This window comes from Eurosta solidaginis, chromosome 1 (assembly GCF_040869045.1).
Source record: "Eurosta solidaginis isolate ZX-2024a chromosome 1, ASM4086904v1, whole genome shotgun sequence".
NCBI lineage: Eukaryota > Metazoa > Arthropoda > Insecta > Diptera > Tephritidae > Eurosta > Eurosta solidaginis.
Window position 1 is genome coordinate 3788744 of NC_090319.1, and position 27359 is coordinate 3816102.

At 37.1% G+C, this 27359-nt stretch overlaps 1 protein-coding gene across 3 annotated transcripts in view; it reads left to right on the forward strand.

Moving 5' to 3' along the window:
* Positions 1-6920: 6920 nt before the first annotated feature.
* The window catches only part of nAChRbeta2 (nicotinic acetylcholine receptor beta2), a 37540-nt gene continuing 17101 nt past the window's right edge, over positions 6921-27359 (forward strand). For 2 of the 3 annotated variants that reach the window (XM_067777647.1, XM_067777651.1), the window contains exons 1-6: positions 6921-7146; positions 13510-13703; positions 17150-17278; positions 19163-19348; positions 21069-21201; positions 23323-23450. In XM_067777647.1, coding sequence (XP_067633748.1) covers positions 7086-7146; positions 13510-13703; positions 17150-17278; positions 19163-19348; positions 21069-21201; positions 23323-23450 — 831 coding nt within the window. In that variant the 5' untranslated portion in view covers positions 6921-7085. The remainder of the gene's footprint in view (positions 7147-13509; positions 13704-17149; positions 17279-19162; positions 19349-21068; positions 21202-23322; positions 23451-27359) is intronic. The other variant, XM_067777656.1, reaches the window with a different exon arrangement.

Genomic DNA, 27359 nt, shown 5'->3' on the forward strand with positions numbered 1-27359 from the left:
CCAAGGCCGTCGGTTCTATGCACCGGAGCGACTCGGAATTTTTCCCGACCAAGGACTGCCATTTCAGTGTAACCCCATTTAATTTGTTGCGTCGCTCCCACAAATTGTCATCCTCCCAGCAGCTCCTTGCAGCGGGACTGCTCCATATCCTCTTGATCCGGGAAGGTATCGAACCCAATCCGGGTCCGTCTCCTGACCCCGGTCCTGAGAAATGGTTTTGCTGCATCTGCCGGAAAAGAATCTTTTTAGGACGGTCATACTCTTGTCAGTGTGTCTCGTGTAAAGGATGGTTGCATCGGACAGGTTGTTCTGGCTAGATCCCAAACCAGACGTCCACGTAACTTCTATAAATCTTTTGTGGCTCCTTGCTGTTCACGCCCTAGGACGTCCCGTAGTCTGCGCCAATGCCGAGCATCAGCCCCCTCCCCTGCAAATACTACGGGTACCCCAATGCTTACCCAAGGACGTCCAGTCCCAGGGCCACAACAGCAGTTGCGTCCTAGCCTTCCACAACCCAGGCGTAGTCACCCGTCACTTACTCCCAGAGTGGCGACGTCTCCCCCTATGCACTTCAGAATTCTGCAGTTAAACTGTAAAGGATTAACTGGGAAGATCATGGAGATAGTCGATTTCATGAAGCGGCACAACATCCGCATTGCTGCCATTCAAGAGACTAAACTCACAGCAAGATCTGCACTGCAGACCTGTTCTGGGTATAATGTCCACAGAAAAGATCGCGAGAGGAAATGGAGGTGGCCTCGCGTTTATCATACACCACTCTGTTTGATCCCGGCATCGACCGCAGGGACAGTGTCTTAGAGCGTCAAGGCTTATCTGTCCGGTCAGGCGATGCAAACCTAGAAATCATCAACATCTAAATCCCTCCTGCTACCTGTTGCCCCAGCGGCTACCGCCCTAATATTAGCGCCTTACTCACTGGCAACAACCGCATTATCTTAGGTGATTTCAATGCCCATCACGATCTATTGCATTCAAACTTGCGGGCGGACAGTAGGGGAGAGATGTTGGTGGATCAAAAAGAAGAAACGACGTTCTGCACAATAAACGGAGACGGATTTCGGCCATTTTTTATACCAATACAAAGTGAGTTCAGATAAGTACGTGAACAGAGTTAATAAAGATATATCGATTTTTGCTCAAGATATCGTGTTAACGGCCGAGCGGAAGGACAGACGGTCGACTGTGTATAAAAACTGCGCGTGGCTTCAATCGATTTCGCCCTTTTTCACAGAAAACAGTTATCGTCCTAGAATATAAGCCCCTACCTAATTTCACAAGGATTGGTAAATTTTTGTTCGACTTATGGCATTAAAAGTATCCTAGACAAATTAAATGAAAAAGGGCGGAGCCAAGCCTGTTTTGAAATTTTATTTTATTTTTGTATTTTGTTGCACCATATCATTACTAGAGTGGAATGTTGACATAATTTACTTATATACTGTAAAGCTATTAAATTTTTTGTAAAAATTTTACTTAAAAATTTTTTTTTTCAAAAGTGGGCGTGGTCGTTCTCCTATTTTGCTAATTTTTATTAAGCATACATATAGTAATAGGAGTAACGTTGCTGCCAAATTTCATCATGATATCTTCAACGACTGCCAAATTACAGCTTGCAAAACTTTTAAATTACCTTCTTTTAAAAGTGGGCAGTGCCACGCCCATTGTCCAAAATTTTACTAAATTTCTATTCTGCGTCATAAGTTTAACTCATCTACCAAGTTTCATCGCTTTATCCGTGTTTGGTAATGAATTATCGTACTTTTTCGGTTTTTCGAAATTTTCTATATCGAAAAAGTGGGCGTGGTATAGTCCGATATCGTTCATTTTAAATAGAGATCTGAGATGAGCGCCCAGGAACCTACATACCAAATTTCATCAAGATACCTCAAAATTTACTCAAGTTATCGTGTTAACGGACGGACGGACATGGCTCAATCAAATTTTTTTTCGATCCTGATGATTTTGATATATGGAAATCTATATCTATCTCGATTCCTTTATACCTGTACAACCAACCGTTATGCAATCAAAGTTATTATACTCTGTGAGCTCTGCTCAACTGAGTATAATTAAACAAGGGGTGCCAAAGGGTGGTGTCCTATCCCCACTTTTGTTTTATTTCTATATATCTAAGCTACCTTCGCCACCAGAAGGAGTTACTATCGTTTCCTACGCCGATGACTGCACAATAATGGCCATAGGCTCAGGCCCCCAGATCGATGAGCTTTGCAACAGAATAAACGCCCACCTCCCTGATCTCTCCAAGTTTTTCGCCTCACGAAACCTGCCATTATCACCGACTAAATCCTCTGTGACTGTATTTACAACATGGACGTCCCAAATGTCGACCACGTCGATGACACTACGCTACCGACCGTCCTACACCCCAAAATCTTGGGTGTGACATTTGATCAGGATCTACATTTTGGTGAGCACGCAGCCGCAATTGTTCCGAAAATCCAGAGCTGTAAGAAAATCCTTAAATCCCTTGCTGGCAGTACTTGGGGAAAAGACAAAGAAACGCTCATTACCACATACAAAGCAATTGGCCAGCCGATTGCGTGCTACGCGTCCGCTACATGGTCGCCAAGCCTAAAAACTACCCACTGGAAGAAGCTACAGGCCTGCCAAAATACTGCTCTCAGAATCGCCACGGGTTGTTTTCTTATGTCCCCAGAACACCATCTACATAATGAGGCGAGAATACTCCCCATCAGGGAGAGAAATGAGATGCTAACCAAACAGTTTCTGTTGAATACCCAGAAAACTGGGCATCCCAACAGACCTAGGGGCTTGAGGAGTCATCTCCGTCAGCATATTGAGGAAATACGGCACCTGAGAACTCAGCCCTATGAAGCAAAAGAACACAAGCAGGTTCTTGGTGATCTCCACAAACAGGCGTCGGACCTTTATGCCAGGAATTGACCGGTGAATCCAGTACTCAAAGAACAGTACCCAAAACTTGCGAAAGAGGAACGCATACTCCCCAGGGAAACGCGAGTCACTCTAGCTCAACTTCATTCTGGATACTGTAACAGGCTAAACTTTACCTATCCAGAAATAACCCCGACATACAAAATGAATGCCCCGCTTGTAATGTGTTCCCACATGACACCAACCATCTCTTCAACTGTAATGTGGCACCAACGCCTCTAGCACCACTTTCATTATGGTCCACCCCTGATAAAACAGCGAGTTTCCTTGGACTCCCGCTAGAGGATATTGATGACAATTTGTGATCGGTCGCAGCTGTTAGGTGGGGCGAAGCACTGCTACAACAATAACAACAACAACATAGGCCACCATGCAAACCGCGCTTATTAATGGCTTGTATTCAGCAGAGCTGGTAGAATAAAGTACAATTACCATTACCATAACAAATACTCAGTAATTGAAAACATCAATTACCAAGTATATGTACATTTTATTGGTTCTTCATATTCAATATCCGAATTTTCAATTCTTTTTCAATTATTTGAAATTTTCAAAATTTTTGTACGAAAAAAAAACTTTATCACCGTTAAATAGCAACAAAAATACACCATATTACAAACTTAAAAAGCTCAATTTGGGTGCACTACTTTTTAATTTTTCCGGGCCATGAACCCAGACCTTCGGTGTGTAAGAAAATCAGAAAGGCTGAACATTCGCACAGACTGAGGAAATTTGATAGAAGCCAAGAATATGATGGTGTTTTCGTTTAAATCTCATTATACGTTCTCTGGTTAGACCGCTAAGTACCGCTTAGTAGGTCAAGAGGCCCTATTAAAAAAAAAGGACGTGTGGCACTCGGGGACTGCCGCGGTAAAGCTATTGCATATTATCAACTTATGCAATTATAACATTTATGCAACATTTTGTTTTCTTTGATATTAATTCAAGTTTTGTCTTAAACTTTAACTTAACTTTATTTTTAACTTTAACTTTAACCTTAACTTTAACTTTAACTTTAACTTTAACTTTAACTTTAACTTTAACTTTAACTTTAACTGTAACCTTAACTTTAACTTTAACTTTCACTTTAACTTTAGCTTTATTTTTAACTTTAACTTTAACTATAACTTTATCTTTAACTTTAATTTTAACTTTAACTTTAACTTTAACTTTAACTTTAACTTACACTTTAACTTTAACTTTTACTTTTACTTTAACTTTCACTTTAACTTTAACTTTAACTTTAACTTTAACTTTAACTTTCACTTTAATTTTAACATTCACTTTAATTTTAACTTTAACTTTAGCTTTAACTTTAACTTTACATTTAACTTTACCTTTAACTTTAACTTTAACTTTAACTTTAACTTTAATTTTAACTTTAACTTTACTTTATCACCGGGCGACCTATCCCCGGGCAGTGTCATTAATAACATGACCTGTCGAAGAGACAGATGGGATACGGTCAGCACATATGTGAGGCATATACTTACCAGTAAACGAGAAGACGGATGCCTAGCCCATTAGCGTGAGAGTAGCCATAGAGCTCACGTAGCGCGCACCCGTACCCGAAGTAATGCTAAACGCGGTCCCAGGTACGGGGATTTGCGCGGGCCGTGGGAGGTTAGGTTTTAGTGGGTAGGCCTTCATGGCAGAAGGGAGTCCTACACTCGGAGAGTCTCGCAGTGAGGCTTAAATATCCCGGTCAGTGCATAAAGCATTTCCTCCTTCCACGAAACACAAAAAAAAAAAAAAAAAAAAAAAAAAAAAAACTTTAACTTTAACTTTAACTTTAACTTTAACTTTAACTTTAACTTTTACTTTAACTTCCACTTTAACTTTAACTTTATGATAGAGATCCAATTTTATGTATTTGGCCTGTTGCTAACACCGAACCTTTTTCGAACCTTTTTTGACAAATATCCGTTACGGTTTTTTTGATTTAGTCGCCAAGCCCGCGATAAAATCTAGTCAATAGCTTAAAAATTTGTCCGAATGGTTGTATTTCTGTAATAGAAGATGTAAGATGTTGACGAATTTAGCATAGTCCTAGGAAATATAACATTAAGCGAGAAATCGATGATCATTGTGAAAAAGCATGAAGGTCGCGTTCATCACCACTTAATAGTTCAAGAGTCGCACAAACATTGTGAAACACATTTTTTAAGCATCTTTCATCCAAGTGAAGTTGTGTTAATAGAACGTTGGTTTGACGTCCCTTACAGCTTGGATAGAGCTTTCAAAAAATTTGTATGCGTACCTATTGGATTATCAACAATAAATGTCCAAGTATATAGGGTTTTCAATTTTCAATAGTTACTTAATAGCTGTGTTTTTTTTTACATGTAAACCACCTTTGAAAACCATTTTAGAGGTCAATCCAGGGGCGTAGCGACGGGGGTTTTTCTGCATCATGGGATTATCAAAATTCAGTTACCCGAATTCCTTTGTCTTGTTGTTGTTGTTGTATTAACGATAAAGACACACCCAGACGACTTTGGGGAGTGTTATAGATGTTGATGGTCCTTTGCCGAATATAGATCCGGTACGTTCCGGTAACAACGCACCATTAAGGTACTAGCCCGACCATCTAGGGAACGATTTAAATGACCACATTGAATCTTCTAGGCCATACCGCCCTCCCCACCCCTCTAATTCCATGAGGAACTTGGGGTCTCCAGAGCCTCGGCTTTTAATGAAACAGGATTCGCGACGGGTAGGTGAGGTTGACAATTGGGTTGGAGAAGCTATATATTGCGCTGACAACCCCTTGAGAGGGTTGCGCTACACAATCCCTTGAATAAATTTGGTTTTTTAGTCGCCTCTTACGACGGGCATACCTACCGCGGGTACATTCTAAGCCCGCTAACCCACTGGGGGCAAAAATGCCTTTGTCTCTTTTGGTTTACTAGATATTTGCAAATAATTGAAGGGGATTAAAAGTAATTGAAAGTATTTGAAATAGTTGATCAGGGATTAAAAAAATGTGTATTCATTACCAAATACCAATTAAAAGTAGTTGAACTTGATAGCTAAATTTTTTAATTACCAAAAATCCTTGTAATTGACCTATTACCATTACCAAGCATATTCATTACTGAAGAGCTCTAGTACTCAGCTTTATCGGAGTTTATTGATCCTGCAAGGGTAATAAGAGTTTAGCAAATTACGCAAAATCACCGGCCCCATAAGGATTGGTGAGAAACTCTCCGAGGCATTCGAAACTAAACAAAGCAAGTCGAATCCCTATCATGCGATTTCTTTAACCTGAAACTGGTTGCGCAAAAAACACGAATGTTGAGCAGTCGTTGAGTGTAACTTTCTCAACGCACTGTTGATTTTACGTCAAATTACTGAGCAGAAATAATTTAAGAAGTCCTTTTCCCTAAAATTTAAGGAAAGTTATTTCAAGATCCCGGGTTCAAATCGAGCAAGGCCTAAAAATAATTATTTTATCATTATTATTGTTATGATAAATTTTTTCCAAAATGAAATTTTTTTCTTTATTGGAATAAAAGAAAGATTAAATTTAGACGACTGTCAGAGCTCGTTGTATAGATCCATTTCGGGAACTGCTAATCCCTTTCATCCATTGTGAATTCACAATGCTTTCAGCTATCACAGCGGCTGTTTGTTTGTTGCCGATATAACAACAAAAATTGGAAAGTTATTTCATTTGACAGTTGGCTGAACTTGCTGTTCATAAAACAAAATTTCTTTCACTTAATTGACGGACACATGTTTGCAACGTATCAACAAAAAAGTGTTCTCTGAAAGCGCCCATCGACTATATTGTTAGTTGGGATTTTTGCTTACCTCGAAATATGCATGTATAACGGTATATAAAATTAAAATTTTCCTTAAAAAAAATATCAGTTAATGTGACAGGACATGCAATATAATCCTTTTTGGGAAATTTCATTTCATTTCAATTGTCAAAGATATGCCATCACAACATCTGCAGCAGTTTTCAGTTTTACATATGAGCGCATCCTTAACACGTGGAGAGAGCGGAGTCTTCGACTTGCGATCATTATTTAAAGCTAAACAACAAAATTAGAAAAATATGTGAAACTATCTTTTTTTTCAAATTGTATCTTAGTAATACAAAATATAAATAACAAAGTGCGATGAAATTGAAAATATTTTTTGTAAATCTCTTAGTTTTATTCACTCAAAGCAATGGAACGCGTGAGTGTCCTAAATATTCATAAATAATTTTCCTAATTAGGGGTGTGTAAGGACTACATAGTATATAGATTTATTATTGTGTATACTATACCAGTTTGACAGCTATGGGTGTGACAGTTGATGACATTTGCGGAGCATGCGTCGTTTTTATTTTGGGAAATATTTGTTTAGGGTTTGAGTTTGTTTGGGAAGTCTTTTGTTATTGTTTATATAAATTCATAGCCATCAGAGTACCCTGCATTCTTGGACTTGAAAAAGGAATAAACGCAGTGATAAAAATAAATTTCAAATACCCCAAAATTACAATAATAAAAAAAAAAAATATAATAAAAATAAATATAAGGCGCTATAACCTCCGAAGAGATTTAAGGCCGAGCTTCTCTTTCAATTTGCGTCGTGCTCACTTTTAATTTTTTTTTACAAATTGGCGGGACGGCACACATTGGGGACGAACTTTTCAAAACCACCTACATATCACAAATATTAACCGATTTTAATCATTTTTGTACCGGATTTTTTTTAATTGAATTATGAAGAGACTCACATCGCCCGATTTTTAAAATATAGAATTTAGAAAAAATAAACAATTTTGCAAAATGTTCTTTAAAAAATTAATTTGAAGAATCAAGCGATGTGAGTCTCTTCAGAATTCAATAACGAAAATTTCTGTGTAAACCATATATGTAATACTCCTATATTGCTACAAAAGGCTAGGTACATTCCCAAACATCAGAGTGCCGATATATTGATGTAAAATGTTTTTATTTTTGTATTCAATAATCGAATGTACCTAAATTTTAATTTTTTCTTGTCACACTTATGCTGCTATAATCCATGGCAGACCGATACAAGGTGGCAGCATTGTGACATACCTACAAACATAAATAAAAATCCCATGTACTTTGTTTTTGTAAATTCGATGGATAAATGTCAAAATTGTACTGCGGCGGAAGTTGATGTATCAAATCAAATAAAAAAAGTTTATAATCAGCTGTTCCATGCTGCCACCTTGTGTCGTTCCGCCATGCTATAATAACAAAAAATTTAATAGGCTGTCTTGTTTTGATTTCGAATTCAAAACAAATTGCGAGCATTTTCAATTAGCAATATAGGAGTATTACATATATGGTGTAAACATTGTTGCAATCGGTTGATTTTTCGAACCTGTAAGTGGTTTTGAATGAAATTAGTGCTTAATCCCCAATGTGCGGCACCTACTTGTTTTATGCCGACTCCGAATGATATTTGCAAGGCAGATGACTTTTTACTGAGAGCTTTATACATACATACGTAAATTTTATTTTAGATCTACTTTACACTTTGATAAATTTTACTCTGTTATCTTTCCTTTATACTTTTCACAGAGAAACTCAATCGAATCACAATTCTATTTAACGAAATAGTTAAGTTTCCCTATTCATACATGGCCTTTTGCTTCATTAAGCGAACATCTGTCAGCACCTCCAAAAAATATTTCGTTTTTACAAAAAATAGTTAAAATGGAAAGCAGCCGCGCAACTACCCATAGATGTTTCACCTAACCAAATATGTACCTATTTTCGAAAAAGCCATATTACCAGAAACGATATAATATAGAGACATTGCATAGACGAAAAATCGTGTGAGGCAAGCTTCACAAAATTTTAGTAGGTCACATTCACCACTTACCACAGCAGAATTTGTTAAACTACCACTGTCTGTATTTGTTATTTAATAATTATTTGTACACTTTTTATTCAGCTAATGTGTTCAGAATTTTAACTTTTACTCACTAAAACTCCAATCAGTGTATTTCTGTGCTTAAATTATGTTAAAATTTGTGTTAAAGTTTTTGGTGTGGTGAAAGTGACCTACAAGAATTTTGTTACGCTCCGCTGCTTTCCACCGAAGTTCGCGCATGCAATATCTTTATATTCAAAAATTTTTGATATTACCTTTTGCAGCAAATACAGCGAAAATTAAATTTAGAATTTTTTCGTGTTTTTCTAATTTTCGTAAATTATTGAAAATAATTTATTTTTGATTGTCATTTGTTACAATGGCAATAAAATTCGAAGCACCAAGCAAAACCGACTGGATTTTTCACACGATTAGGCATTCAATAAAGCAGTAATGAGATAATTAAGAATTTGTATTTTGTATGGAAGATTGAGTTCAATTAGGGCTTTAATGTAGAAAACTTGACTAATTATTTCATTCAGCCTCTGTGTGAAATTGGCATTACTTTTTAAAAATTGCTACTTTTAAAAACCTGCAGAGTTTGAACGGTTAGCGGAAAAAAGCCGTAGGTGGAAAGAAGAGGCAGCGTTCATGGTTACGGCCCATAAGCTGCAAGACAGAGGGGAGCACAACTTCTCAATACCGATAAACCAGGTACCTTGACAGCTGCAAAGCCAAAAAGAGGAAAGAAATAGTTGTACAATGCCAAAAGTAGGGAGTGAATGAAATGGTTAACAAAGGAGCCTCCGACTTATTCGGAGAATCTAAAGGAAGATAACGATGTGACTCCGATTGACTGAGAAGATAAGTTACTTAGCGGAATAGTCTCTAGTGCCACATAAATGTTTATGGACAGATGTCTACAGAAAGGTGGAGATACAAAGAAAGGGATCTGCCGATGATCAGAAGGATGGAAGGAAACCAAATAAACAACTACGATCCTTGGATTCAGTAAAATGGCCAATGAGGTTAAGTTTATGTGGTGTTATAATGAAGCGAGCTGGAGATAGCCAAAGGGAGTCCTGCTTTCTGGTTGCCACTACATTAAAGGTGCTGAAGGCGGTGAACCTGTTGCAGTGTCAGTACCCTAATAAACTGACACGGGATGGAAAGATACTTCAACAGAGTTTGATTAAATGTCCTGTGGAATACGCAGTATATACCTGCACCTCAGGAAGAGAGGTCTTAAGAGCAACAATCATAATATGCTTGAAGTATGAAAGGTAGAAGATTTTTGATTGTCATTTGTTACAATGGCAATAAAATTCGAAGCACCAAGCAAAACCGACTGGATTTTTCACACGATTAGGCATTCAATAAAGCAGTAATGAGATAATTAAGAATTTGTATTTTGTATGGAAGATTGAGTTCAATTAGGGCTTTAATGTAGAAAACTTGACTAATTATTTCATTCAGCCTCTGTGTGAAATTGGCATTACTTTTTAAAAATTGCTACTTTTAAAAACCTGCAGAGTTTGAACGGTTAGCGGAAAAAAGCCGTAGGTGGAAAGAAGAGGCAGCGTTCATGGTTACGGCCCATAAGCTGCAAGACAGAGGGGAGCACAACTTCTCAATACCGATAAACCAGGTACCTTGACAGCTGCAAAGCCAAAAAGAGGAAAGATATAGTTGTACAATGCCAAAAGTAGGGAGTGAATGAAATGGTTAACAAAGGAGCCTCCGACTTATTCGGAGAATCTAAAGGAAGATAACGATGTGACTCCGATTGACTGAGAAGATAAGTTACTTAGCGGAATAGTCTCTAGTGCCACATAAATGTTTATGGACAGATGTCTACAGAAAGGTGGAGATACAAAGAAAGGGATCTGCCGATGATCAGAAGGATGGAAGGAAACCAAATAAACAACTACAATCCTTGGATTCAGTAAAATGGCCAATGAGGTTAAGTTTATGTGGTGTTATAATGAAGCGAGCTGGAGATAGCCAAAGGGAGTCCTGCTTTCTGGTTGCTACTACATTAAAGGTGCTGAAGGCGGTGAACCTGTTGCAGTGTCAGTACCCTAATAAACTGACACGGGATGGAAAGATACTTCAACAGAGTTTGATTAAATGTCCTGTGGAATACGCAGTATATACCTGCACCTCAGGAAGAGAGGTCTTAAGAGCAACAATCATAATATGCTTGAAGTATGAAAGGTAGAAGATTTTTGATTGTCATTTGTTACAATGGCAATAAAATTCGAAGCACCAAGCAAAACCGACTGGATTTTTCACACGATTAGGCATTCAATAAAGCAGTAATGAGATAATTAAGAATTTGTATTTTGTATGGAAGATTGAGTTCAATTAGGGCTTTAATGTAGAAAACTTGACTAATTATTTCATTCAGCCTCTGTGTGAAATTGGCATTACTTTTTAAAAATTGCTACTTTTAAAAACCTGCAGAGTTTGAACGGTTAGCGGAAAAAAGCCGTAGGTGGAAAGAAGAGGCAGCGTTCATGGTTACGGCCCATAAGCTGCAAGACAGAGGGGAGCACAACTTCTCAATACCGATAAACCAGGTACCTTGACAGCTGCAAAGCCAAAAAGAGGAAAGATATAGTTGTACAATGCCAAAAGTAGGGAGTGAATGAAATGGTTAACAAAGGAGCCTCCGACTTATTCGGAGAATCTAAAGGAAGATAACGATGTGACTCCGATTGACTGAGAAGATAAGTTACTTAGCGGAATAGTCTCTAGTGCCACATAAATGTTTATGGACAGATGTCTACAGAAAGGTGGAGATACAAAGAAAGGGATCTGCCGATGATCAGAAGGATGGAAGGAAACCAAATAAACAACTACAATCCTTGGATTCAGTAAAATGGCCAATGAGGTTAAGTTTATGTGGTGTTATAATGAAGCGAGCTGGAGATAGCCAAAGGGAGTCCTGCTTTCTGGTTGCCACTATATTAAAGGTGCTGAAGGCGGTGAACCTGTTGCAGTGTCAGTACCCTAATAAACTGACACGGGATGGAAAGATACTTCAACAGAGTTTGATTAAATGTCCTGTGGAATACGCAGTATATACCTGCACCTCAGGAAGAGAGGTCTTAAGAGCAACAATCATAATATGCTTGAAGTATGAAAGGTAGAAGATTTTTGATTGTCATTTGTTACAATGGCAATAAAATTCGAAGCACCAAGCAAAACCGACTGGATTTTTCACACGATTAGGCATTCAATAAAGCAGTAATGAGATAATTAAGAATTTGTATTGTGTATGGAAGATTGAGTTCAATTAGGGCTTTAATGTAGAAAACTTGACTAATTATTTCATTCAGCCTCTGTGTGAAATTGGCATTACTTTTTAAAAATTGCTACTTTTAAAAACCTGCAGAGTTTGAACGGTTAGCGGAAAAAAGCCGTAGGTGGAAAGAAGGGGCAGCGTTCATGGTTACGGCCCATAAGCTGCAAGACAGAGGGGAGCACAACTTCTCAATACCGATAAACCAGGTACCTTGACAGCTGCAAAGCCAAAAAGAGGAAAGAAATAGTTGTACAATGCCAAAAGTAGGGAGTGAATGAAATGGTTAACAAAGGAGCCTCCGACTTATTCGGAGAATCTAAAGGAAGATAACGATGTGACTCCGATTGACTGAGAAGATAAGTTACTTAGCGGAACAGTCTCTAGTGCCACATGAATGTTTATGGACAGATGTCTACAGAAAGGTGGAGATACAAAGAAAGGGATCTGCCGATGATCAGAAGGATGGGAAGGAAACCAAATAAACAACTACAATCCTTGGATTCAGTAAAATGGCCAATGAGGTTAAGTTTATGTGGTGTTATAATGAAGCGAGCTGGAGATAGCCAAAGGGAGTCCTGCTTTCTGGTTGCTACTACATTAAAGGTGCTGAAGGCGGTGAACCTGTTGCAGTGTCAGTACCCTAATAAACTGACACGGGATGGAAAGATACTTCAACAGAGTTTGACTAAATGTCCTGTGGAATATGCAGTATATACCTGCACCTCAGGAAGAGAGGTCTTAAGAGCAACAATCATAATATGCTTGAAGTATGAAAGGTAGAAAGCATCTGTCAGAGGTACTGAATGCCATTAAATTTCAGCGCTGAAGACCTAGCGGGAGAAGCCAAGGAGTAGAAAATAGCAGGACCCTACCCTATCATTCTGCTACATGGATCGATGTGTACAAGAGAGTGGTATGTTATGTAGGACGATGGCTCGTAAAGTACGAGGAGGCAGCGATACAAGATATTTTTATATGAACTCTTCAATGGCAGTCATGTGGTGAGTCTCAACATGCACGTAGTTACACGGATGACGATGTGAAATCATTAAGTCACCTTATACCTAATTATTCAGTTTTCGCTTAATCTCCGAATGTTTTAACCACTGTCGAGGGCAAACCAGATTCTCGCGATTCTGTAAGTCCTGCAGAAGACCTGTAAAATTGAATTAGCAAGCTCAATATGTTTGCTGATTTCAAACCACGTTTTGAAAGTCGCCATGTTTGAATTAGGTTACTCTGCAATACATGCAGCCCAATCGGTAGAAATTACACAAGGGTTCATACACGCTGACTCCAGGCTTAGGTCCTCGGTTTTACAACAGTATGTTACGGTTTGCCTATGTTTCCTATTTTTAATAAATATTCCTCATATCTGCGCGTATATTTCGTAGCTCCTGTTAGTTTTGAGGCGAATCCCGACACGAAACGTCTTTATGACGACTTGTTGAGCAATTATAATCGGCTAATACGTCCTGTGGTAAATAATACTGAAACATTAACTGTATGGTTAGGCTTAAAATTGTCACAGCTCATCGAGGTGAATTTACGAAATCAGGTTATGACCACAAATCTATGGGTGAAACAGGTGAGTAGAGTAATCTTGCTACGATATGTATACTATTTCCTTAATTTATGTTTAACCATTTAAACGGTTTTAACAGTCCAACTGGCGCTAATTGGATACTCCAATAGACATTAGACCGTACTCCACTCGTTCCCATAAGAATACTTTTTAAGGCGGATCATCCTCATTCATTTGCGCAACAAGGCCTAGCCAACATAACCGCTGTTTGAATACTAAATTAAGTTTTCGATTTAAATGCTGGTTCCTAGAGAGACGAAGTCCCTCAAACTCTCGCATTTATATCGGCCAACAGTGGTGTTACTGCCAATGCGCGAACGCGCCTATTTCGTCTTGTCCTTGTTCACTCCAGGACCCACACTAGAAAATTTATCCAGTCATCAATGTACATCAACAATTGCATGATCAAAGCATATTTGTAAGTTCCTTCTAGCTTCGTCATAAAGTGGTGGCGGAAAGTATACTTTGCCAGGGATTGGGGTATTGTGTTCGTCATCTCCCACATTATATATATTTTTATAGCAATGAGGAAAAGTGTGGCCGCGCTTCGGTACCATCCTTTGAAAGTGTTTTCATTAAGCCTTTGACCGTGGTCGCCATCAGAAAAGAAAGACCTCATACCAGGTTTGTTACGTGGTTTTTTCAAGTGGCAGGATTTTATTTTCGTTGCCTCTTACGGCAGTCTTGTCTTATGCGTGTAAATTTCCTCAACCCCTTTATCCACTGGGGACGAAATATACTGAATAAAAATATACTGAATACAAATTTAAGAAAAGCCCCGACCCGGACCTTATCAATACCCACCGCTGGCAGCAAAGGATGACAAGAACCCTTTTTGCGTAGGAAAGATGTCTTCTTTTGGTGTTTATGGGAATCGACTGTTGTTATGTATTGGACACCGAAGAAAGGAATGTGTTCCAGCAGCTGATAAATAATTGAGTTCCGATTCTTATGTGCAAACTTTGGGCGAAAAATAAGCTTTAGGGGTAGCGCAGGGAGCTGGAAATCGTAAAAAAGGACAATTTTTTTCATTTTCTAGGTATACCTTAATCGATTTACTATAAAAAAGATTTGTGAAAAATTTTCTTGGATTTCTATATTTTCTATACTCAAACCCATGGTTCAACTATATGGTTGGCTCATCTCTACAGCAACAACATACATTTGTTCAGATTGTCAAAATTTGCGTGTTGGTGTTAGGCGAATTGAATGGAGAAAACACACACAAAACTTTACAATTCTTGTGTGTTGTGGGAAAATAATGCACTAAATGAGATGCATTTACTAGAAAAATTAGTTAAAAGTGATGCGAAAATATTTTTTTATCGAACATTTACCACCACGGCAGTGTTGGTTACATTTTGCATTATCCATCTCCTTTTGACAATCGCTATACAAGTGGAATGAAAAAAATAAAATCAGCTGATGAGATGAGCCTCAAACCTATGTATATTTAATAGAAAATTCAAAAATGTGACAAGGATGTTGAAACCAAAGAGAATTGATTGCCAGTTGAAAATGATTCTCTTGTAAGGGACTAAACAAATGTAAATAAATGAATTAACCCTATGAGGTGCATGTAGCCTTTTATCACTTCTGTTTTTTTTTGCACTTTACCTATTTATGACTAAAAAGATGAGAATATCAGAACCATAAAAGACGACCGTAATTATTTCAATAAAACCAAATAAAACAACTTAGATTTGTCTATTTGACATTATGTTAAAAAGGTGTCAAATCGTTTAAGCCATTTTTTTGTATTTAGTTGGCCAAGATTTATGCTTTTCAGAATTGAATATCTTCCCACTTCCAGATCAACTTTTTGTTAGGATTTTTAAGTTTATACACCTAACCTTCTTACTTCCATGTTTCATATTTTCTACTTTCGAAAACTGGTTTCGAAAGTGCTTTCTGTTTGAGTTTCCAATACGGAAACATATACATATGGTATTTCGCTCAATTGTACCCAACTTGAAGGACTCGGTTCTATTGGAATGGAATCAGCTCTTGGATACAACTGAGCACGTTTCTAAATACTCAGATCTGACGGACAGCCGATAAAATCAGTTTCTTTGAAATTATTTTCAGAAAGACCAGATGAATTTCTTAATACAACCCCATATCTTTGTTCCCCTCGCTTCCGTCCTTGTTTGCAAACTGGCATTTTGACCAAAAAAAAAAAAAGCGAACTAGTTTGCTGTTCTCGCTGTTGTAACACTCATCACAATCTTCATACCTTGTGCTCCTTTTCATACTTCTACCTTCTATGATCTAGATGGAATTGTAAGAGGATTCTAGAGGTTGATAAGCACAATAAAAAGCTTTATAGCCTTACAGCTTCCGTAACGAATTATCAACCACACCTACCCGAGGGGAATCTTGGTAGATTGAACCCAGGCATGCTTAACGAACGAAACGATATCATTTCGTTACGATAATCAACGTTAATAAACGAAACGAAGTCACTTCGTTTCGTTTATTAACGTTAAGATCGTCAAAGTAACGTTAATTTGACGTTCTTAACGTTAATAAACGAAACGAAATGACTTCGTTTCGTTTATTAGCGTTGATTATCGTAACGAAATGATATCGTTTCGTTCGTTAAGCATGCCTGATTGAACCTATAAGGTTCAATGTGGTCATATTAAATCATTCCGGGATGGCCGGGCTTTACCTTAATGATGTTTATGGACCATAGACATCGACAACACTTCCCAATACCTTCGAGGAATCGCTTTATCGCTACAACAAGAACAATAACAACATGGGCATGTAAGCTGCGAAATAATCCTATAAATATATATAATAAGTCCTGTTCTTAATGAGAGAACTGTCAAAATCAATCACACTTAGTTAAATACACTTTGGTTGAAACAAATTTTTTTTCGTTAAAAAAAGATACAATTTCCTGTGCTCGGCAGTTTTCTAAACTTTTTAAATGCATAAACAAAGTTTTATAACTAACTTTTGGCGCTAAATGCTGGATCAGAACTACAGGATATTTCTTGTGTAGGTGAAGTGAAGTGTATATCTGGCCTACAAAACGTACAATATTATTTAGGTTTAGTAAGCTTCCCAGATTGCGAGAATCGCCCTATTCTATTTTGGTCTGTAACTCAGTTTTTAATAAACCGATTTCTAGCATTTCAAACATTTTCAAAAAGGAAGGAACTAAAGATATTTCAGTGCACATTTAAAATTAATACAATTCGTCCTTTCTCAGCATTTCAAGCTCATTGCGCGGCTTCTAAATTTTTTTTGATTGGCATAGTAATGTGGATATATTCGTTTTTGGGTTATTCATGTATTTCTAGGGAGTGAGCTTTTTTTTCTCCAAACAAGTAAGGGTCACCCTTATGCGCATTGCAAAATAATTTCCTAATATAAACTTTCAAATGTAGTTTGTTTGTAACAAAATATTTGTTATCCCTTAACCAAAATTTTGGCAGCGTTGGTTCGATTATAAATTACGTTGGGACCCTGAGGAATATGGTGGTGTTGAACAACTTTATGTGCCATCCGAACATATTTGGGTACCTGATATAGTGCTCTACAATAATTGGGATGGCAACTATGAGGTGAGTACAACAACAAGAATGCAACACAAATAACTTTGTAAAACGAAAAAAAATATACGAAAATTTACAAATTACACACACTAAGTAAAAAAAACCAATTAAAAATAAGCAAAATTAAAATAAACTAAAACAAGTACGGAAGGTTCGGGTGTAACCGAACATTACATACTCAGCTGAGAGCTTTGGAGACAAAATAAGGGAAAATCACAATGTGGGAAAATGAACCTAGGGTCAACCTGGAATGTGTTTGTGTGACATGGGTATCAAATGGAAGGTATTAAAGAGTATTTTAAAAGGGAGTGGGCCATAGTTGTATAGGTGGATGCCATTTCGCGATATCGCCATAAAGGTGGACCAGGGGTGACTCTAGTATGCGTTTTGTACGATATGAGTATCAAAAGGTATTAATGAGGGTTTTTAAAGGGAGTGGTCCTTAGTTGTATATGTGAAGGCGTTTTCGAGATATTGACCAAAATGTTGACTAGGGTGACCCAGAACATCATCTGTCGGGTACCGCTAATTTATTTATATATGTCATACCACGAACAGTTATCTTGCCAAGATTCCAAGGGCTTTTGATTTCGCCCTCCAGAACTTTTTCATTTTCTTCTACTTAATATGGTAGGTGTCACACCCATTTTACAAATTTTCTTCTATTTATTTTGCGTCAATAAACCAATCCAATTACCATTTTTCATCTCTTTTTTCATATTTGGTACAGAATTATGGCATTTTTTTCATTTTTCGTAATTTTTGATCTCGAAAAAGTGGGTGCGGTCATAGTCGGATTTCGACCATTTTTTATACCAAGATAAAGTGAGTTCAGATAAGTACGTGAACTAGGTTTAGTAAAGATATATCGATTTTTGCTCAAGTTATCGTGTTAACGGCCGAGCGGAAGGACAGACGGTCGACTGTGTATAAAAACTGGGCGTGGCTTCAACCGATTTCGCCCTTTTTCGCAGAAAACAGTTATCGTCCTAGAATCTAAGCCCCTACCAAATTTCACAAGGATTGGTAAATTTTTGTTCGACTTATGGCATTAAAAGTATCCTAGACAAATGAAATGAAAAAGGGCGGAGCCACGCCCATTTTGAAATTTTCTTTTATTTTTGTATTTTGTTGCACCATATCATTACTGGAGTTGAATGTTGACGTAATTTACTTATATACTGTAAAGATATAAAATTTTTTGTTAAAATTTTGCTTTAAAATATTTTTTTTTTTAAAAGTGGGCGTGGTCCTTCTCCGATTTTGCTAATTTTTATTAAGCGTACATACAGTAATAAGAGTAACGTTCCTGCCAAATTTCATCATGATATCTTCAACGACTGCCAAATTACAGGTTGCAAAAGTTTTAAATTATATTCTTTTAAAAGTGGGCGCTGCCACGCCCATTGTCCAAAATTTTACTAATTTTCTATTTTGCGTCATAAGGTCAACACACCTACCAAGCTTCATCGCTATATCCGTTTTTGGTAATGTATTATCGCACTTTTTCGTTTTTTCGAAATTTTCGATATCGAAAAAGTGGGCGTGGTTGTAGTCCGATTTCGTTCATTTTAAATAGCGATCTGAGATGAGCGCCTAGGAACCGACATACCATCATCAAGATACCTCAAAATTTACGGACGGACGGACGGACGGACATGGCTAAATGAATTTCTTTTTTCGCCCAGATCATTTTGATATATATAAGTCTATATCTATCTCGATTAGTTTATGCCGTTACGGATTACCATTATGCGAACAAAGTTAATATACTCTGTGAGCTCTGCTCAGCTGAGTATAAAAACAAAAACTGTCGCATATTACAAAGTTTAGTTTTATTAACTAATAATTTTTTTATTTACATGCATACATTCATAACTATGAATTGAAAAGGTAACACTCATGACAAAGGCTACATTAAAATATACTGGAGAGGTGTTTTGGGAGCCGCCGGCCATCTACAAGTCATCCTGCGAAATGAATGTTGAATATTTTCCTTACGATGAGCAAATTTGCTTCATGAAATTCGGTTCATGGACATACAATGGTGCACAAGTGGATTTGAAGCATTTGGATCAGGTGAGTTTGTGCAGTTTTATAGTTAAATACAAGCATTCTTCACACAGCCATATGTACATATGTAGCTGAACACATACACATATGTACATATGAAAAAAATGCCAATGCACTCCAGCCACACACATTTGATATTTTGAGCAACATGTACGGGCATGTATGGAGCAAATATTGCATAGCAAAACACATACAACTGAAAAATTTGGAGGGAAAAATGTGAGATACATATATGTATGTACATATCTATCAGAACTGGGATAAGCTATTATATATTTACACCACAATGCAATTTATATTTTACAATTATTCTCACCGGAATTGTCAGGAAAAAAGAATTTAGCCCAAATAAAATCAGACTATTATCAGACCGCTCTTGCATAGTCTCAAGTGTTAATATAAGGATTGCATCTTTTTCTCTATTTGAGGGACAGTTGCCAGCTTTACTCAATTTAATGCAGTGACCCACTACAAGAGCACCCATGTTATAACGGGATCATGCTGCAGCAGTAGTTGGCAAGCCCTCCGAGTTTATTTTACTTACGGACTTGTCCGAAACTTAGATATATAAACTTACAGGGAGAAGGGCACGCCGCCCTACTGGTCTCTTCAACGGAGTCAGGAGGAGTAAACTACCCTCCGGCTGGGAGCTCTATAAGGTGAATCTGGGGACTTATAAATAAGAAATAGGTTTGGCTATCCTAAGATTCATGGAGAAGCTTCTGCGAAAACGTGGAAGGTTGCAATGAATCCGCGAGGGTTGCAAACACACTCTCAAAGAATCCTGTCCCTTCAGGGTGTTTGAGGGATGATAATGGAGGCTGGTCGATGAGTGGCGAGGTATCCCCAAAGCTTCTATTGGACAATATTTTTCCCGATGAGTTAAATATTTGAGGATTATTTTGGACAAGAAACTGTCCTTGAGACCCAATATGGAAGATAGGGCCAGGAAGTCCAAGGTTGCTTTGGACTGCTGCAGGAGGGCTATCGACAAGAGGTGGTTAAGAGTAGCACACTGGCTTTATGATATGGTAGTCGAACCGATTATGCTCTATGGGTCGCTGGTCTGGTGGAAGCAACGAGCACCACCAAAACATTAGTGTCAGTACAACGGACGGCGCAGGTTGGTATCAGCGGCGTTCTTAGAAGAAACCTGACTTGGCAGGTGAACATACATCCAGTAGATATTGCGGGAAAGGCGGCTGCGGCCCGGTCGTTGGTCCAGCTTCGTGTTATGGCTTTGGGCTTTCTGACTTCGGACACTCTAGCCTTCTTACCAGGTTCGACAGGACAGTCTATTGTGTGCTGATAACTGCTCCCTGTGCAACCTTCACCCCAATCAATGGAAGAGCCATCCTGCTGTACCTGTATGGAGTATGATGAGGTTTAATCATCGAGTCACTTTATGCTTGATTGTCCAAATTTTGCCAGAACTAGGCGCAAGTATTTCGGTCGCGACTCATTTTGGTCTGCGGCGGATTTATCCAAGGTTGATATCGGTCTTATAAGAAACTAATATCGTTGCCAAGCAACGATTCTACAAGTAGCTGTAGCTACGTCACCGTTATTTTATGTGGTATCACAACGGACCTTCATGCTGTTAAAGTGAGCTTCTCCTACCAGGGATTGAACAAGAAATGCAAATATATGCCCAACTACAATTACATGTCTTAAGTTGCGTTGCATTGTGTCTAATAAGGTTCTTGCAATTATGATATTCACTTAGGTTCCTGGCAGCAATCTCGTGCAAATTGGAATTGATTTAAGTGAATTTTATTTATCGGTCGAATGGGACATACTTGAAGTTCCTGCAACTAAAAATGAGGAATATTATCCGGATACTCTAGAACCATTTTCAGGTAATATAAATTATAATCAACTAAAAAAAATACAATTTGCAACAAATATTCATACAAGTTGTTCATCTTAGATTTTATTTAAGAAAACAGAGTTAATAGAGCCCACATAAACAAAAAAAAAAACGTTATTTTTATTCTTAAATTTCGAACGATCTCCGACTTTTTTTTTATTATATTTGATGAGGTTAAAACCAGTGGCAGCAGCCGTGGTATGGACTAGCGTGCTTGCATACCACGTCGCATATCGTGGGTTTTACAAATCCCTCATAAAACAACTTCAAAATATTTTAGAAAGCGGTTTGCAAACTCTGTGTACAGAGACTCTTTCGCTGAGAAAACGGGACCAATGAAAAATTACGTATTCTGCGTTTTCCAATTCGGTGGGACAGTGTGGACATAAAGGGTCCTTCTCTGTCCTACTCTTGTATAAATACTCCTTGAAACCACCGTGCCCACTCAACATTTGCGTGAGGTGCGTCCGCTCAAATCATTCTCTTATATTCCGAACTAACATGAGAGTTCCTCGATACTTCCCACCGTTCTTGGTACCTAGCTACTGTTCGTGAGATTTCGCTTTTCTTGTCAACTTCAGATGGTCGCCCGATTCCATTGTCATACAGATCGGCCATTACCCTTGACAGCAGATCTACTGCGATTTTCCGTGATAAAACAGGGACCGCGTCGTCGGGCACCGTCCGATAAGCATATGCTATTCGTATAGCAGCAATACGGTAGGCTGCTAGTATATATTTTTGGTGGATCATTTAGATCCGTGCCATACTGTTGCTGCATGAATGTAATATTACCGAGTTGGTTACGTAGGATAATAGCTGACGGGTAGCTTCGCCTGGGCCGCCGATGTTGGCCATTATTCGCCGTAGGGTTCCACTAATTCTATAAACTTTTTCTCCTATCACCCTGAAGTGTTCCTTAAAAGTTAGTTTTGAGTCAATGTTTACTCCTAAATATTTCAAGAAAGGCTTTGATTTTATTTCATCGTCTCCTATGACTAGGACTATCTCATCCACAGTTCGCTTTCAGGTTACCAAAACAATTTCTGTCTTATTCCTAGCCACTCCAGCCCTATGTTCGTCAGCCATTCCTTTGTTTTTCCAACGACGTCATTACAAGTCAAGTTGCTTGTCATCTGCATAGCCGACAGTTTGTGTGCCTTCGGGAAGGACGACTTGTAGCACACCGTCATACATCACATTCCATAGCGTTGACTCTAGAACAGGTCTCTGAAGGACACCACCGGTGGTGTTGTGCTTTCTTGGTTCCCCATCCGTATCAAAAGGGGAACTCTGTCGATAAAATAGCTACCAATTATTCTGAGCAAGTAAGCAGGTGTGCCAAAATTTCGTAGTGCTGTCGTATATCAAGAAATTTTAATAATAATATAATATCGGAAAACATTAAATTTTTACAACAACGTCAATAAAAAGTAAAACAACATCCTTCCTGGAATTTCAAGGCATGCATAGCTGTCCGTGCTATTCTACGTTTTACCTGTTGTTGGAAGCCATCCAGAGTCAAAAGAGCCATTAGACGAGCATCCTTGTACTACACTATACTAATATAGTATAACGAGCTGCACCCGTGCGCATCTTGCGCAACCACTATAAAAGCCTCTTATCAAATATCAACAGAAATCAGCTGTTCTATCAATCAATTAAAATTTACAGCGTGCGCTGCCATCTGGCGTATGGTAGCAACTGCCGGTAATGCAGTGCAAATATTCACAATATTGCTATAGTACAAATAGATTTCTTTGTGTGCTCACAATCGTTTATTTTTAACAAATTATTTTAATAAAATATAGCTAAACAAAAGCACTAGAACCAAAATTGCCCAAAGCTCGCTAATAGCCGAATCTCCATCCTTACAACCAAAACTTTATAGATTTGGATTCTAAATAAGAGTGAAAAAGGGACCCGTACATAAAAATAACAAATAGAAATAATATAGTATAATGTTATACTGCTGCTGTACTAAACTTATAGCAACTATAATTTTAGTACTGAGATATATATGTAATTACCATATACAAATTTATATATATTTTTTACTTTTTACCATCCAACATATTCATCTACTTTTTCCAATTTAATCTCTCTTAAGATATTACATTTAAGCTCACCATGCGCCGCAAAACACTTTTCTATACCGTTAATTTAATTGTACCCTGTGTAGCATTGACATTTTTAACAGTGTTGGTTTTTTATTTACCCAGCGACTCCGGCGAGAAGGTAACCAACTAAATATTTAGCGAAAAAAGTATAAAACTTCAAACTGTATATAATGCTTTTTTTATATAGTGTAAAAAAGTATCAATACATATGTATGCATGTGGTATTTTACAAATGTTTTCCTAGTCAAAACTAAAAATAATTTGTTTTAATTGTATCATTTGCTGTACTATTAAATTGTGTCGCATGCGATCTCTTTAACCCTACCGTGCACATCAAAACAATGTCTCATAAACACTTTTACCTTTAAAATACTCATTTTTTATTACACTATCATAGCTTCATTATTCATTATTAGTCGAAAATATAGAGAAACTATCACTGTAGCATACATATATTTACATTAAGGGTATTCACGAAAGATGGCTTCTATCTAAATATATGTATGTATTAGGGCGTGTCAAATTGTATGGGCAAAATGGGAAAACAAACTTCAGGTGCACATCCAGTTTCTGAATCTATGGGTCATACTGAGTAATATTGTCCATGGGACCATAGGTCTGAAATAAATTTCGAGCCTCCCTAATTTTGTTAGAAAATTTTATATCCCAATCCGAATCCGAATTTGACATTTATTTTCATGTATTTTATTTGTGAGAGCCGCTATTCGGATTGGGATATAAAATTTTCTAAAAAAATTAGGGAGGCTCGTTTCAGACCTATGGTCACATGGACAATATTACTCAGTATGACCCATAGATTCAGAAACTGGATGTGCCTTTTCAACAATAAATTTGTTCAAAATGCATGTATGAAAACCTGTCAAATCGCACACTAGATCCAAATAGCAATCAAATGGAAAAGACGCAATGTTTAAAAACGCGAGAAACTTCCTTTAGCTGTTTTGGAAAGATCGCAGCTACACATAATTTCGAAGTTTAAGATTTTTTTCTTCAAAATTTCAGATTTTTGAGTTAGCTCTCAGTTGATCTAGGTGGTCGATATGTGCGAGGAACTCAGGAACTAATCAACCGATTATAATCAAATTTGGATACCGCCTTTAATTTGTACAAACTAATCAGTGGCTCATCCCAAGTAACGACCTAACTGGGCTGGATGAGTGGGAAAAGAGAACAATATAATGAAGAAATATATAATGAAAATGGAAAATGGAGAAAAGATAGGAATGATGACGTCGCGAGTGAAAGAACGAGAGTAAGGGAAAGGAAAAGGAAGAACAAGTTGAGGAGAAGAGAAATAGGCACAGGAAAGGGAGCGGATAACGAAATGGAAAGTGAAAAGACGAAAATAGAGAAAGGAGAAGGGTAAGAAGGGAGAAAGGGGCATGCGAAAATTAAGAGTTGGGGAAGGGTAAAGAAAGTGAGAGAGGAACGTTGAGAGGAAAACAAATGTAAGATTTTCGGGACAAAAGGTGGAAAGAGATTTGGTTGCCACATAAGCAACCGAACCAGAGTAATTTCGTGAATATCTGTTTTAAAAATCTATGCCGTGTGCTTATTAATTTGGCATTTTTACTCAATTTAAAATCGAATACAAACAAAAGAGTAAATGCACAAAATAAGTAAAATGTCACAACTTTTTTTAAACTTGAAAGCAAAGTCAACTCTTCTTAAAGCATTTTGTAAATTGTAATACTTAACAAGTAATTGTATTTTACTTAAAAACAATAAAAACTTATACCTATTTACGTATAGAGATATATATATATAAAATATTTACATATGTGCGCCTACTATAAAAACGATAATAATATGCTTCAATTCTTGTTTTTTAATATTTTATCAATCAACTTAAATAATTTTTATGAAAATACTTTTTAGATTTTTTCTTCCATTATGCACTTAATAATTCATAACTGCATTTTCTCATACTAAATAAATCTATAATTCAATATTCTATTTTAGCTTAAAATGTACAAAAATAAAAAATAAATATTATGAATTAAGTACGCATTTTGCTTTAAAAAATGATGAAATCTCATAACGTAATTTCAGCGAAAGGCAAAACCCAGATATTTAACAGTGAAAATTCATGAATTGCCACAAATGAAGTTAAACAATAATCCATTAAAAATCCATTTTCATACATTCCCACACATTGGCATACGCACTTACCACACTCACATAGCTACCATAGATGGGCATTTTGTCTACCATACCAAATTTTATTTTAATTGTAGTGAAAACTGCCACTCTGTGATATCTACACACGCAAAATATATAAGTACGAATACAAAATACACTAATACACATACAAATATTAGTTTTACAAGAAAATAGATTTTGTTTTCTTACAATTTTGACGTTTCTAAAAGTTTTTACAGTTGAAAAATGTATGTAATCTTGTTAAAAGAAATATAATATTTTTGATCTTGTTTTTATATAGAAAATCATTAATAAAACAAAGAAAATATATAAATTTGGGTAAAGGTTTGAAATAAAGAAGACAACAAACTGGGAAGCATCGAACTGTTAATTTTATTTTGTTTTTAAAAGTTGTCAGTATCTAATGTTGATTGTAAAATGCCGAAATTGGTTTTCATTTGAGTATTTGTATATTAAAAACAAATTATGTTGCATAGAAAATGATCAAGTAATAATTAAAATATTGGACCGAACTGTGCTTTGTGTATAATTTTAAATTTGTTTTATGTATCTGCTTATCCTCAAAAAAAAAAAAAAAAAATCCCACAAAATAATAGCAAAAACAGTCCCGAAGTATACCGTAGATAGTTCCGAAATGATTCCGAATTGGCGACGAAACAGTCCAAAAATTAACTATGAAATAACCGCGAAATAAACATGAAAAGATGATCTTGAAGTTCTCCTAAAACAGCTCTTAATTATTCCTTAAAACAACCCCAAAAAAGTCTAGAAGTGATTCCTAAAACTATTCCGAAAATATACCAAATCATTATGAAATTGGTCTCAAAAAGTGCCGACATGGTACCAAAAACAATCCCTACATAAGCTCCAAACAGCTTCGAGGTGGGTTGGAAATAATCATTAAAAAATTACCGAAATAGTGCCGAAATTACACCGAGTACATGAGTTGGATCGGTTTGTCCTTTTTTTTAATAGAATGTTTAATTATATTTGTGTGGATGAAAACAATTTGGTTTTTGGGAAAGGAAAAACCCCAAACAAGGGTTTTAAGTCTAGCTATTATTTATATTTTGATCAAAATGTATTTTATCTACACCGTTTTCAACAGTATTTCATGAAGTTTTAAATATCAAGCGAGGAACCCCCTTTGTCTTTTTTTAACACGCTTTTATTAGCTTGGCCTGTATGTAACGGAATCTTTGAGCTTAATTTTCATCGGTTTCTAGAAATCTGATTAATTTGAAACTTTGCATACGTATTAAGGACCGATGACAATACATTAATGTGGAGGTGTGGTGACATAAGGTCAACGGCCATAAGGTCAATTGGCCTTATTATCACTGTGAATGGCCATAAGTTTGATTGCAACTTTGCACACGTATCAAGGTTCGATGACAATGCATTAATGTGATGGTGTGGTGACATAAGGTCAACGGCCATAAGTTCAATTGGCGTTATTACCACTTTGAATGGCCAGGAGTTTGATTGAAACTTTGCACACGTATCAGGGCTCGATGACAATGCATTAATGTGATGGTGGGGTGACATAAGGTTAACGGACATAAGGTCAATTGAACTTATGGCCACCCTAAATGGCCATAGCTTTGAAACCTTGCACATAATGCGAAGAACGCATTCCTTTATTAATGATAGAAGGGGATGCATGGCTCATCTACGAAAGAGCATACTGGAGCCCTTTTTAACACGCTTTTATTAGCTTGGCCTGTATCTATCTAACCTGGAGTGGAGCCGAGAGCCCCGGTAATGCAGAGTTCCGGACTCCGTTGCACCTTTTGAAGCATTTTAAGATAGGTATTTTTAGCTAATGCAGGCCACCAGACCA